Source organism: Telmatherina bonti, assembly GCF_933228915.1.
Source record: "Telmatherina bonti genome assembly, chromosome: 7".
Lineage (NCBI taxonomy): Eukaryota > Metazoa > Chordata > Actinopteri > Atheriniformes > Telmatherinidae > Telmatherina > Telmatherina bonti.
The window spans coordinates 3297626-3310434 of NC_136625.1; the positions used below are offsets into that span (position 1 = coordinate 3297626).

At 54.2% G+C, this 12809-nt stretch overlaps 1 protein-coding gene across 1 annotated transcript in view; it reads right to left on the reverse strand.

Annotated features, from left to right (window-relative positions):
• LOC306758081 (protein disulfide-isomerase tmx3a-like) overlaps positions 1-12809 on the reverse strand; it is a gene marked incomplete at both ends in the record, with an annotated part of 38502 nt that overhangs the window by 9493 nt on the left and 16200 nt on the right. The window contains 5 exons of the mRNA XM_079243297.1: positions 5359-5439; positions 6668-6727; positions 6782-6909; positions 6979-7021; positions 7103-7166. Coding sequence (XP_079099423.1) covers positions 5359-5439; positions 6668-6727; positions 6782-6909; positions 6979-7021; positions 7103-7166 — 376 coding nt within the window. The remainder of the gene's footprint in view (positions 1-5358; positions 5440-6667; positions 6728-6781; positions 6910-6978; positions 7022-7102; positions 7167-12809) is intronic.

Consider the following 12809-nt stretch of genomic DNA (forward strand, 5'->3'; position numbering starts at 1 on the left):
GTGACGTCATCGGTCTCCATCGGTCGTGTGGTGTCATCGGTCGCCATCGGTCGTGTGGCGTCATCGATCGCCATCGGTCGTGTGACGTCATCTGTCACCATCGGTCGTGTGGCATCTGTCACCATCGGTCGTGTGGCGTCATCGGTCGCCATCGGTCGTGTGGCATCATCGGTCGCCATCGGTCGTGTGGCATCATCGATTGCCATCGGTCGTGTGGCGTGATCGGTCGCCATCGGTCGTGTGGCATCATCGGTCGCCATCGGTCGTGTGGCGTCATCGATCGCCATCGGTCGTGTGACGTCATCGGTCGCCATAGATTGTGTGACGTCATAGGCCGCCATCGGTCGTGTGACGTCATCGGTCTCCATCGGTCGTGTGACGTCATCGGTCGCCATCGGTCATGTGGCATCATCGATTGCCATCGGTCGTGTGGCGTGATCGGTCGCCATCGGTCGTGTGGCATCATCGATTGCCATCGGTCGTGTGGCGTCATCGATCGCCATCGGTCGTGTGACGTCATCGGTCGCCATAGATTGTGTGACGTCATAGGCCGCCATCGGTCGTGTGACGTCATCGGTCTCCATCGGTCGTGTGACGTCATCGGTCGCCATCGGTCATGTGACATCATCGGTCGCCATTGGTCGTGTGACATCATCGGTCGCCATCGGTCCTGTGACGTCATCGGTCGTGTGACGTCATCGGTCGTGTGAAGTCATCGGTCGCCATCGTTCATGTAACATCATTGGTCGTGTGAAGTCATCGGTCGCCATAGATCGTGTGACGTCATAGGCCGCCATCGGTCGTGTGACGTCATCGATTGCCATCGGTCGTGTGGCGTCATCGGTCGCCATAGATCGTGTGACGTCATAGGCCGCCATCGGTCGTGTGACGTCATCGGTCTCCATCGGTTGTGTGACGTCATCGGTCTCCATCGGTCGTGTGGCGTCATCGGTCGCCATCGGTCATGTGACATCATCGGTCGCCATTGGTCGTGTGACATCATCGGTCGCCATCGGTCGTGTGACGTCATAGGTCGCCATCGGTCGTGTGACGTCATCGGTCTCCATCGGTCGTGTGACGTCATCGGTCTCCATCGGTCGTGTGACGTCATCGGTCTCCATAGGTCGTGTGACGTCATAGGTCGCCATCGGTCGTGTGGCGTCATCGGTCGCCATCGGTCATGTGACATCATCGGTCGCCATTGGTCGTGTGACATCATCGGTCGCCACAGGTCGTGTGACGTCATAGGTCGCCATCGGTCGTGTGACGTCATCGGTCTCCATCGGTCGTGTGACGTCATCGGTCTCCATCGGTCGTGTGACGTCATCGGTCTCCATAGGTCGTGTGACGTCATAGGTCGCCATCGGTCGTGTGACGTCATCTGTCACCATCGGTCGTGTGGCGTCATCGGTCGCCATCGGTCGTGTGGCGTCATCGATCGCCATCGGTCGTGTGGCGTGATCGGTCGCCATCGGTCGTGTGGCGTCATCGATCGCCATCGGTCGTGTGGCGTCATCGATCGCCATCGGTCGTGTGGCGTCATCGTTCGCCATCGGTCGTGTGGCGTCATCGATCGCCATCGGTCGTGTGGCGTCATCGGTTGCCATCGGTCGTGTGGCGTCATCGGTCGCCATCGGTCGTGTGGCGTCATCGGTTGCCATCGGTCGTGTGGCGTCATCGGTCGCCATCGGTCGTGTGGCGTCATCGATCGCCATCGGTCGTGTGGCGTGATCGGTCGCCATCGGTCGTGTGGCATCATCGGTTGCCATCGGTCGTGTGGCGTCATCGATCGCCATCGGTCGTGTGGCGTCATCGTTCGCCATCGGTCGTGTGGCGTCATCGATCGCCATCGGTCGTGTGGCGTCATCGGTCGCCATCGGTCGTGTGGCGTGATCGGTCGCCATCGGTCGTGTGGCGTCATCGGTTGCCATCGGTCGTGTGGCGTCATCGGTTGCCATCGGTCGTGTGGCGTCATCGTTCGCCATCGGTCGTGTGGCGTCATCGATCGCCATCGGTCGTGTGGCGTCATCGGTCTCCATCGGTCGTGTGGTGTCATCGGTCGCCATCGGTCGTGTGGCGTCATCGATCGCCATCGGTCGTGTGACGTCATCTGTCACCATCGGTCGTGTGGCATCTGTCACCATCGGTCGTGTGGCGTCATCGTTCGCCATCGGTCGTGTGGCGTCATCGATCGCCATCGGTCGTGTGGCGTCATCGGTCGCCATCGGTCGTGTGGCGTGATCGGTCGCCATCGGTCGTGTGGCGTCATCGGTTGCCATCGGTCGTGTGGCGTCATCGTTCGCCATCGGTCATGTGACATCATCGGTTGCCATTGGTCGTGTGACGTCATCGGTCGCCATAGGTCGTGTGGCGTCATCGTTCGCCATCGGTCGTGTGGCGTCATCGATCGCCATCGGTCGTGTGGCGTCATCGGTCGCCATCGGTCGTGTGGCGTGATCGGTCGCCATCGGTCGTGTGGCGTCATCGGTTGCCATCGGTCGTGTGGCGTCATCGTTCGCCATCGGTCATGTGACATCATCGGTTGCCATTGGTCGTGTGACGTCATCGGTCGCCATAGGTCGTGTGACGTCATAGGTCGCCATCGGTCGTGTGACGTCATCGGTCTCCATCGGTCGTGTGGTGTCATCGGTCGCCATCGGTCGTGTGGCGTCATCGATCGCCATCGGTCGTGTGACGTCATCTGTCACCATCGGTCGTGTGGCATCTGTCACCATCGGTCGTGTGGCGTCATCGGTCGCCATCGGTCGTGTGGCATCATCGGTCGCCATCGGTCGTGTGGCGTCATCGATTGCCATCGGTCGTGTGGCGTGATCGGTCGCCATCGGTCGTGTGGCATCATCGGTCGCCATCGGTCGTGTGGCGTCATCGATCGCCATCGGTCGTGTGATGTCATCGGTCGCCATAGATTGTGTGACGTCATAGGCCGCCATCGGTCGTGTGACGTCATCGGTCTCCATCGGTCATGTGGCATCATCGATTGCCATCGGTCGTGTGGCGTGATCGGTCGCCATCGGTCGTGTGGCATCATCGATTGCCATCGGTCGTGTGGCGTCATCGATCGCCATCGGTCGTGTGACGTCATCGGTCTCCATCGGTCGTGTGACGTCATCGGTCGCCATCGGTCATGTGACATCATCGGTCGCCATTGGTCGTGTGACATCATCGGTCGCCATCGGTCCTGTGACGTCATCGGTCGTGTGACGTCATCGGTCGTGTGAAGTCATCGGTCGCCATCGTTCATGTAACATCATTGGTCGTGTGAAGTCATCGGTCGCCATAGATCGTGTGACGTCATAGGCCGCCATCGGTCGTGTGACGTCATCGATTGCCATCGGTCGTGTGGCGTCATCGGTCGCCATAGATCGTGTGACGTCATAGGCCGCCATCGGTCGTGTGACGTCATCGGTCTCCATCGGTTGTGTGACGTCATCGGTCTCCATCGGTCGTGTGGCGTCATCGGTCGCCATCGGTCATGTGACATCATCGGTCGCCATTGGTCGTGTGACATCATCGGGCGCCATAGGTCGTGTGACGTCATAGGTCGCCATCGGTCGTGTGACGTCATCGGTCTCCATCGGTCGTGTGACGTCATCGGTCTCCATCGGTCGTGTGACGTCATAGGTCGCCATCGGTCGTGTGGCGTCATCGGTCGCCATCGGTCATGTGACATCATCGGTCGCCATCGGTCGTGTGGCGTCATCGGTCGCCATCGGTCATGTGACATCATCGGTCGCCATTGGTCGTGTGACGTCATAGGTCGCCATCGGTCGTGTGACGTCATCAGTCTCCATCGGTCGTGTGACGTCATCGGTCTCCATCGGTCGTGTGACGTCATCGGTCTCCATCGGTCGTGTGACGTCATCGGTCTCCATAGGTCGTGTGACGTCATAGGTCGCCATCGGTCGTGTGACGTCATCTGTCACCATCGGTCGTGTGGCGTCATCGGTCGCCATCGGTCGTGTGGCGTCATCGATCGCCATCGGTCGTGTGGCGTGATCGGTCGCCATCGGTCGTGTGGCGTCATCGGTCGCCATCGGTCGTGTGGCGTCATCGATCGCCATCGGTCGTGTGGCGTCATCGATCGCCATCGGTCGTGTGGCGTCATCGGTTGCCATCGGTCGTGTGGCGTCATCGGTCGCCATCGGTCGTGTGGCGTCATCGGTTGCCATCGGTCGTGTGGCGTCATCGGTCGCCATCGGTCGTGTGGCGTCATCGATCGCCATCGGTCGTGTGGCGTCATCGGTCGCCATCGGTCGTGTGGCATCATCGGTTGCCATCGGTCGTGTGGCGTCATCGATCGCCATCGGTCGTGTGGCGTCATCGTTCGCCATCGGTCGTGTGGCGTCATCGATCGCCATCGGTCGTGTGGCGTCATCGATCGCCATCGGTCGTGTGGCGTGATCGGTCGCCATCGGTCGTGTGGCGTGATCGGTCGCCATCGGTCGTGTGGCGTCATCGGTCGCCATCGGTCGTGTGGCGTCATCGGTTGCCATCGGTCGTGTGGCGTCATCGGTTGCCATCGGTCGTGTGGCGTCATCGTTCGCCATCGGTCGTGTGGCGTCATCGATCGCCATCGGTCGTGTGGCGTCATCGATCGCCATCGGTCGTGTGGCGTGATCGGTCGCCATCGGTCGTGTGGCGTCATCGGTCGCCATCGGTCGTGTGGCATCATCGGTCGCCATCGGTCGTGTGGCATCATCGGTCGCCATCGGTCGTATGGCGTCATCGATTGCCATCGGTCGTGTGGCGTCATCGGTCGCCATCGGTCATGTGGCGTCATCGGTCGCCATCGGTCGTGTGGCGTCATCGGTCGCCATCGGTCGTGTGGCGTCATCGGTCGCCATCGGTCATGTGGCGTCATCGGTCGCCATCGGTCATGTGAAGTCATCGGTCGCCATTGGTCTTGTGATGTCATCGGTCGTGTGACGTCATCATTCATGTGATATCAAACCGGATTCGGGGCTTCGGTTTCAGACGTTCCACCTCTACTTGTCCCCAGATTTATCTCCTCTCGCCGTGTCGGACCCTCCTCGCCCCGTACTCTGCCTGGACTTGGATCCTTGCCTTCTCCAACGTATAGGTAGCTAATCTCTGCCTCTCGTTATGACTCATGTCTGTCTACCAACCACCGCTCCAGGTTCTGGATTCCAACAGTCTTTCAGTAGGCAACTGCCACTTCCTGCTGGGCTGGACCCGTCTTCCCCTGAACTTCTCCCGTTTAAATAAACCTGATTTTATTAAGACCTGAACAGCTTTGTGCATCATCCCACAACCTGGCTCAGAAGGAGAAGGGAGTCCTGTCTGTTCTATTCCACCATGAAAGAAGCTTAAACTCACCCTCCGACTCGATCAGCAAAATCCATGATTCCGTCTTTGGTTCTTGGGCCTAAATAATTATATTTCACATCCTTCTTGACCCTGGAAAAAGAAAACAGCTGATGTCAGTGAACTAACATGAGTCAAAGAACGAAGACCTCCATCAGTCCACCGCTTATCCGAGGTCAGGTTACGCGGGCAGCAGCCTAAGCAGGGAAGCCAAGACTTCCCTCTCCCCAGCCACATTTGCCAACTCTGCGGGGGGATCCCGAGGTGTTCTCAGGCCAGCCGAGAGATATAATCCCTCCAGCGTGTCCTGGGTCTTCCCCGGGGTCTCCTCCCAGAGGGACGTGCCTGGAACACCTCACCAGGGAGGTCCAGGAGGCATCCTGACCAGATGCCCGAGCCACCTTAACTGGTTCCTCTCGATGCGGAGGAGCAGCGGCTCTACTCTGATCTCCTCCCGGATGACCGAGCTCCTCACCCTATCTCTAAGGGAGAGCCCGGCCACCCTGTGGAGGAAACCCATTTCAGCCGCCTGTATACGAGATCTCCTTCTTTCGGTCACGACCCACAGCTCATGACCATAGGTGAGGGTAGGAACGTAGATCGACTGGTAAATGGAGAGCTTCGCCTTCTGGCTCAGCTCCTTCTTCACCACGACAGACCGGCGCAGAGTCCGCATTACTGCAGACGCCGCACCGATCCGTCTGTCGATCTCGCGCTCCATCCTTCCCTCACTCGTGAACAAGACCCCGAGATATTTAAACTCCTCCACTTGAGGCAGGACCTGACTCCCGACCCGGAGAGGGCAATCCACCCTATTCCGGCTGAGGACCATGGTCTCAGATTTGGAGGTGCTGATTCTCATCCCAGCCGCTTCACACTCGGCCGCGAATCGCTCAAGTGAGAGCTGGAGATCACGACCAGATGAAGCCAACAGGACCACGTCATCTGCAAAAAGCAGGGACCCAATCCTGAGGCCACCAAGTCGGATCCCCTCAACGCCTCGGCTGCACCTAGAAATTCTGTCCATATAAGTTATGAACAGAATCGGTGATAAAGGGCAGCCTTGGCGGAGTCCAACCCTCACCGGAAACGAATCCGACTTACTACCGGCAATGTGGACCAAACTCTGACACCTGTCGTACAGGGACCGGACAGCTCGTACAAGGGGGTCCGGTACCCCAGACTCCAACGCAGAATAACATGTAACGCCTGCAGCTGAAAGTTTGTTTAATTTGAAAAAAGCTTTTTTATGAAACTGATGTGTTTATGAAGTGAAGTTTCAGCAGAGTGATCAGATTTGCTGGTTTTCGCCACAACTTACATGAAGATGGCAGGATAAGTCCTTACACGGAACTCCTTGGTCAAACCTGCACAAATAAAACTGTTCAGACCCACAGCTTCACTTCAGACACCGGCAGCTTTGGCGGATCGTTACCAACCAGGATTGACTGAAGCATCGGCTTTGCCGACCTGAACCAGAGATCCATGACTCCGCAGTTCTGATCCGACCTGGTGCCAAACCGGATCCAGCTGTTTACAGAAGGTACACCAGGGAGCGTAAAACTGTACGGAGACAGGGAGGAGTTAGCCGAGTGGACAACGTGAACAGCGTCGGTCAGGAGGAGTACATACCTTGATCAGCCAGATGTCGTCTGGTCCTCTGCTTTCCATGAAGCTAAACACGACCGGATCTGTCAGCCGCGCTTTTCTTGGAATTTAAAGTAAAAAAACTGAAATAAAAAATATTTTTACTCACGAGTCGTCGAGTTCCTCCACAAAGGCCGAGGCTGGAGGAGGCGCCGCCAGCAGCAGCAGCAGCGCTGGAGACACAGAGAGAGGTATACTACATGCATCATCTTCATCATCAGCTTCATCATCATCATCATCATCATCATCATCTTCATCATCAGCTTCATCATCATCTTCATCATCAGCTTCATAATCATCATCATCATCATCAGCTTCATCATCATCATCATCTTCATCATCAGCTTCATCATCATCTTCATCATCAGCTTCATCATCATCATCATCATCAGCTTCATCATCATCATCATCTTCATCATCAGCTTCATCATCATCATCATCTTCATCATCAGCTTCATCATCATCTTCATCATCAGCTTCATCATCATCATCATCATCATCAGCTTCATCATCATCATCATCATCATCATCTTCATCATCAGCTTCATCATCATCTTCATCATCAGCTTCATAATCATCATCATCATCATCAGCTTCATCATCATCATCATCTTCATCATCTTCATCATCATCATCATCATCATCATCATCAGCTTCATCATCATCATCATCATCATCATCTTCATCATCAGCTTCATCATCATCTTCATCATCAGCTTCATAATCATCATCATCATCATCATCTTCATCATCAGCTTCATCATCATCTTCATCATCAGCTTCATAATCATCATCATCATCATCAGCTTCATCATCATCTTCATCATCAGCTTCATCATCAGCTTCATCATCATCTTCATCATCAGCTTCATCATCATCATCATCATCATCAGCTTCATCATCATCATCATCATCATCTTCATCATCAGCTTCATCATCATCAGCTTCATCATCATCATCATCATCATCATCTTCATAATCAGCTTCATCATCATCATCATCTTCATCATCAGCTTCATCTTCATCATCTTCATCATCAGCTTCATCATCATCTTCATCATCAGCTTCATCATCATCATCATCATCATCAGCTTCATCATCATCATCATCTTCATAATCAGCTTCATCATCATCATCATCTTCATCATCAGCTTCATCATCATCATCATCTTCATCATCTTCATCATCAGCTTCATCATCATCATCATCATCATCTTCATCATCAGCTTCATCATCATCTTCATCATCAGCTTCATCATCATCATCATCAGCTTCATCATCATCATCATCATCATCTTCATAATCAGCTTCATCATCATCATCATCTTCATCATCAGCTTCATCATCATCATCATCATCTTCATCATCTTCATAATCAGCTTCATCATCATCTTCATCATAATCAGCTTCATCATCATCATCATCTTCATCATCAGCTTCATCATCATCATCATCATCATCTTCATCATAATCAGCTTCATTATCATAATCAGCTTCATTATCATCATCTTCATCATCATCATCATCTTCATCATCATCATCATCATCATCATCTTCATCTTCATCATAATCAGCTTCATCATCATCATCAGCTTCATCATCAGCCTCATCATAATCATCTTCATCATAATCAGCTTCATCATCATCATCATCTTCATCATCAGCTTCATCATCATCATCATCATCATCATCATCATCAGCCTCATCATAATCAGCTTCATTATCATCATCTTCATCATCATCATCATCTTCATCATCATCATCATCATCATCATCTTCATCATAATCAGCTTCATCATCATCATCAGCTTCATCATCAGCCTCATCATAGTCATCTTCATCATAATCAGCTTCATCATCATCATCATCTTCATCATCAGCTTCATCATCATCATCATCATCATCATCATCATCAGCCTCATCATAATCAGCTTCATTATCATCATCTTCATCATCATCATCATCATCATCATCTTCATCTTCATCATAATCATCTTCATCATCATCTTCATCTCCGAGGACGCGACATCATCAGGTAACGTCTGAAGATCATGTGACGCTGCTGGAAGCTTCAGACCCGGAACCGTTTGGAAGGGGGATGTACCAGATAAAAACGACTATATCTAACAGTGTTGCTCTGAGAATGGAACAATGCAGGACTGGTCCAGGTCCAGGTGTAGGTCTAAGTCCAGGTGAAGGTCCAGGTCCAGGTGTAAGTCTAAGTCCAGGTGTAGGTCTAAGTCCAGGTGAAGGTCCAGGTCCAGGTGTAAGTCTAAGTCCAGGTGTAGGTCTAAGTCCAGGTGAAGGTCCAGGTCCAGGTGTAAGTCCAGGTGTAGGTCGAGGTGTAAGTCCAGGTGTAGGTCCAGGTGTAGGTCCAGGTGTAGGTTCAGTTCCAGGTGTAAGTCCAGGTCCAGGTGCAGGTGTAGGTCCAGGTCTAGGTCCAGGTCCAGGTGTAGGTCCAGTTCCAGGTGTAGGTCCAGGTGTAAGTCCAGGCGTAGGTCCAGGGCTAGGTGTAGGTCCAGGTGTAAGTCCAGTTGTAGGTCCAGGTCCAGGTCCAGGTGTAGGTCCAGGTGTAGGTCCAGGTGCAGGTTCAGATTCAGGTGTAGGTCCACGTCCAGGTGTAGATCCAGGTGCAGGTCCAGGTGTAGGTCCAGGTCCAGGTTCAGATTCAGGTGTAGGTCCACGTCCAGGTCCAGGTCCAGGTCCAGGTTTAGGTCCAGGTCACAGTGTAAGTCCAGGTGTAGGTCCAGGTCCAGGTGTAAGTCCAGGTGTAGGTCCAGGTGTAGGTCTAGGTCCAGGCGTAGGTTGAGGTCCAGGTGTAAGTCCAGGTGTAGGTCGAGATGTAGGTCCAGGTGCAGGTGTAGGTTAAGGTCCAGGTCCAGGGGTAGGTCCAGGTGTGAGTCCAGGTGAAGGTCCAGGTCAAGGTGTAAGTCCAGGTGAAGGTCCAGGTCCAGGTGTAAGTCAAGGTGTAGGTCCAGGTCGAGGTGTAGGTGCCGGTTCAGGTTCAGTTGTAAGTCCGGGTGTAGTTCCAGGTCAAGGTGTAAATCCAACTCCAGGTGTAGGTCCAGGTTCAGGTCCAGGTCCAGGTGTAGGTCCAGGTCCAGGTCCATGTCCAGTTGTACGTCCAGGTGTAGGTCCAGTTTCAGGTTTAGGTCCAGGTCACGGTGTAAGTCCAGGTGTAAGTCCAGGTCCATGTGTAGGTCCAGGTCCAGGTCCATGTCCAGTTGTACGTCCAGGTGTAGGACCAGTTTCAGGTTTAGGTCCAGGTCACGGTGTAAGTCCAGGTGTAAGTCCAGGTCCATGTGTAGGTCCAGGTGTAGATCGAGGTCCAGGTGTAGGTCCAGGTCCAGGTGTAGGTCCAGGTGTAGGTCCAGGTCCAGTTTCAAGTCCAGGTGTATGTCCAGGTGTAGGTCCAGGTCCAGGTGTAAGTCAAGGTGTAGGTCCAGGTCCAGGTGTAAGTCCAGGTGAAGGTCCACGTCCAGGTGTAAGTTCAGGTGTAGGTCCAGGTCCACATCCACATCCAGGTGTAAGTCAAGATGTAGGTCCAGGTCCAGGTGTAAGTCCAGGTGTAGGTCCAGGTCCACGTCCACATCCAGGTGTAAGTCAAGATGTAGGTCCAGGTGTAAGTCCAGGTCCAGGTCCAGGTGTAGGTCCAGGTGTAAGCCCAGGTTCAGGTGTAAGTCCAAGTGTAAGTCCGGGTCCAGGTATAGGTCCAGGTGTAAGTCCAGGTGTAAGTCAAGCTGTAGGTCCAGGTCCAGGTGTAAGTCCAGGTGTAGGTCCAGGTCCACGTCCACATCCAGGTGTAAGTCAAGATGTAGGTCCAGGTGTAAGTCCAGGTCCAGGTGCAGGTGTAGGTCCAGGTGTAAGCCCAGGTTCAGGTGTAAGTCCAAGTGTAAGTCCGGGTCCAGGTCCAGGTACAGGTGTAAGTCCAGGTCAAGGTGTAGGTCCAGGTCCTGGTGTAGGTCCAAGTCCAGGTGTAGGTCCAGGTCCAGGTGTAAGTCCAAGTGTAAGTCCAGGTCCAGGTGTAGGTCCAGGTGTAAGTCAAGGTGTAGGTCCAGGTCCATGTCCAGGTGTAAGTCCAGGTCCAGGTGTAGGTCCAGGTCCATGTGTAGGTCCAGGTCCATGTGTAAGTCTAAGTCCAGGTGTAGGTCCAAGTCCAGGTTCAGATTCAGGTGTAATTCCACGTCCAGGTCCAGGTCCAGGTCCAGGTGCAGGTCCAGGAGTAGGTCCAGGTGTAGGTCCAGGTCCAGGTGTAGTTCCAGGTGTAGATCAAGGTCCAGGTGTAGGTCCAGGTGTAGGTCCAGGTCCAGGTGCAAGTCCAGGTGTAGGTCCAGGTCCACGTCCAGGTCCAGGTGTAAGTCCAGGTGTAGGTCCAGGTCCAGGTGTAAGTCCAGGTGTAGGTCCAGGTCCAGGTGTAAGTCTAAGTCCAGGTGTAGGTCCAAGTCCAGGTTCAGATTCAGGTGTAGGTCCAGGTCCAGGTGTAAGTCCAGGTGAAGGTCCACGTCCAGGTGTAAGTTCAGGTCCAGGTGTAGGTCCAGGTCCAGGTCCAGGTGTAGGTCCAGGTCCAGGTGTAGGTCCAGGTCCATGTGTAGGTCCAGGTCCAGGTGTAAGTCTAAGTCCAGGTGTAGGTCCAAGTCCAGGTTCAGATTCAGGTGTAATTCCACGTCCAGGTCCAGGTCCAGGTCCAGGTGCAGGTCCAGGAGTAGGTCCAGGTGTAGGTCCAGGTCCAGGTGTACGTTCAGGTGTAGGTCCAGGTGTAGGTGTGAGTTCAGGTGTAGGTCCAGGTCCATGTGTAGTTCCAGGTGTAGATCGAGGTCCAGGTGTAGGTCCAGGTGTAGGTCCAGGTCCAGGTGCAAGTCCAGGTGTAGGTCCAGGTGTAGGTCCAGGTCCACGTCCAGGTCCAGGTGTAAGTCCAGGTGTAGGTCCAGGTGTAGGTCCAGGTCCACGTCCAGGTCCAGGTGTAAGTCCAGGTGTAGGTCCAGGTCCAGGTGTAAGTCCAGGTGTAGGTCCAGGTCCAGGTGTAAGTCTAAGTCCAGGTGTAGGTCCAGGTCCAGGTTCAGATTCAGGTGTAGGTCCAGGTCCAGGTGTAAGTCCAGGTGAAGGTCCACGTCCAGGTGTAAGTTCAGGTGTAGGTCCAGGTGTAGGTCCAGGTCCAGGTCCAGGTGTAGGTCCAGGTCCAGGTGTAGGTCCACGTCCAGGTGCAAGTCCAGGTGTAGGTCCAGGTCCAGGTGTAGGTCCAGGTGTAGGTCCAGGTCCACGTCCACATCCAGGTGTAAGTCAAGATGTAGGTCCAGGTGTAAGTCCAGGTCCAGGTCCAGGTCCAGGTGTAAGTCCAGGTGTAGGTCCAGGTCCAGGTTCAGATTCAGGTGTAGGTCCAGGTCCAGGTGTAAGTCCAGGTGAAGGTCCACGTCCAGGTGTAAGTTCAGGTGTAGGTCCAGGTGTAGGTCCAGGTCCAGGTCCAGGTGTAGGTCCAGGTACAGGTGTAGGTCCAGGTCCAGGTGTAGGTCCAGGTCCAGGTGTAGGCCCAGGTCCAGGTCCAGGTCCAGGTGTAAGTCCAGGTCAAGGTGTAGGTCCAGGTCCAGGTGTAGGTCCAAGTCCAGGTGTAGGTCCAGGTCCAGGTGTATGTCCAGGTGTAAGTCCAGGTGTAGGTCGAGGTGTAAGTCCAGGTGTAGGTCCAAGTGTAGGTCCAGGTGTAGGTTCAGTTCCAGGTGTAAGTCCAGGTCCAGGTGCAGGTGTAGGTCCAGGTCTAGGTCCAGGTCCAGGTGTAGGTCCAGTTCCAGGTGTAGGTCCAGGTGTAAGTCCAGGCGTAGGTCCAG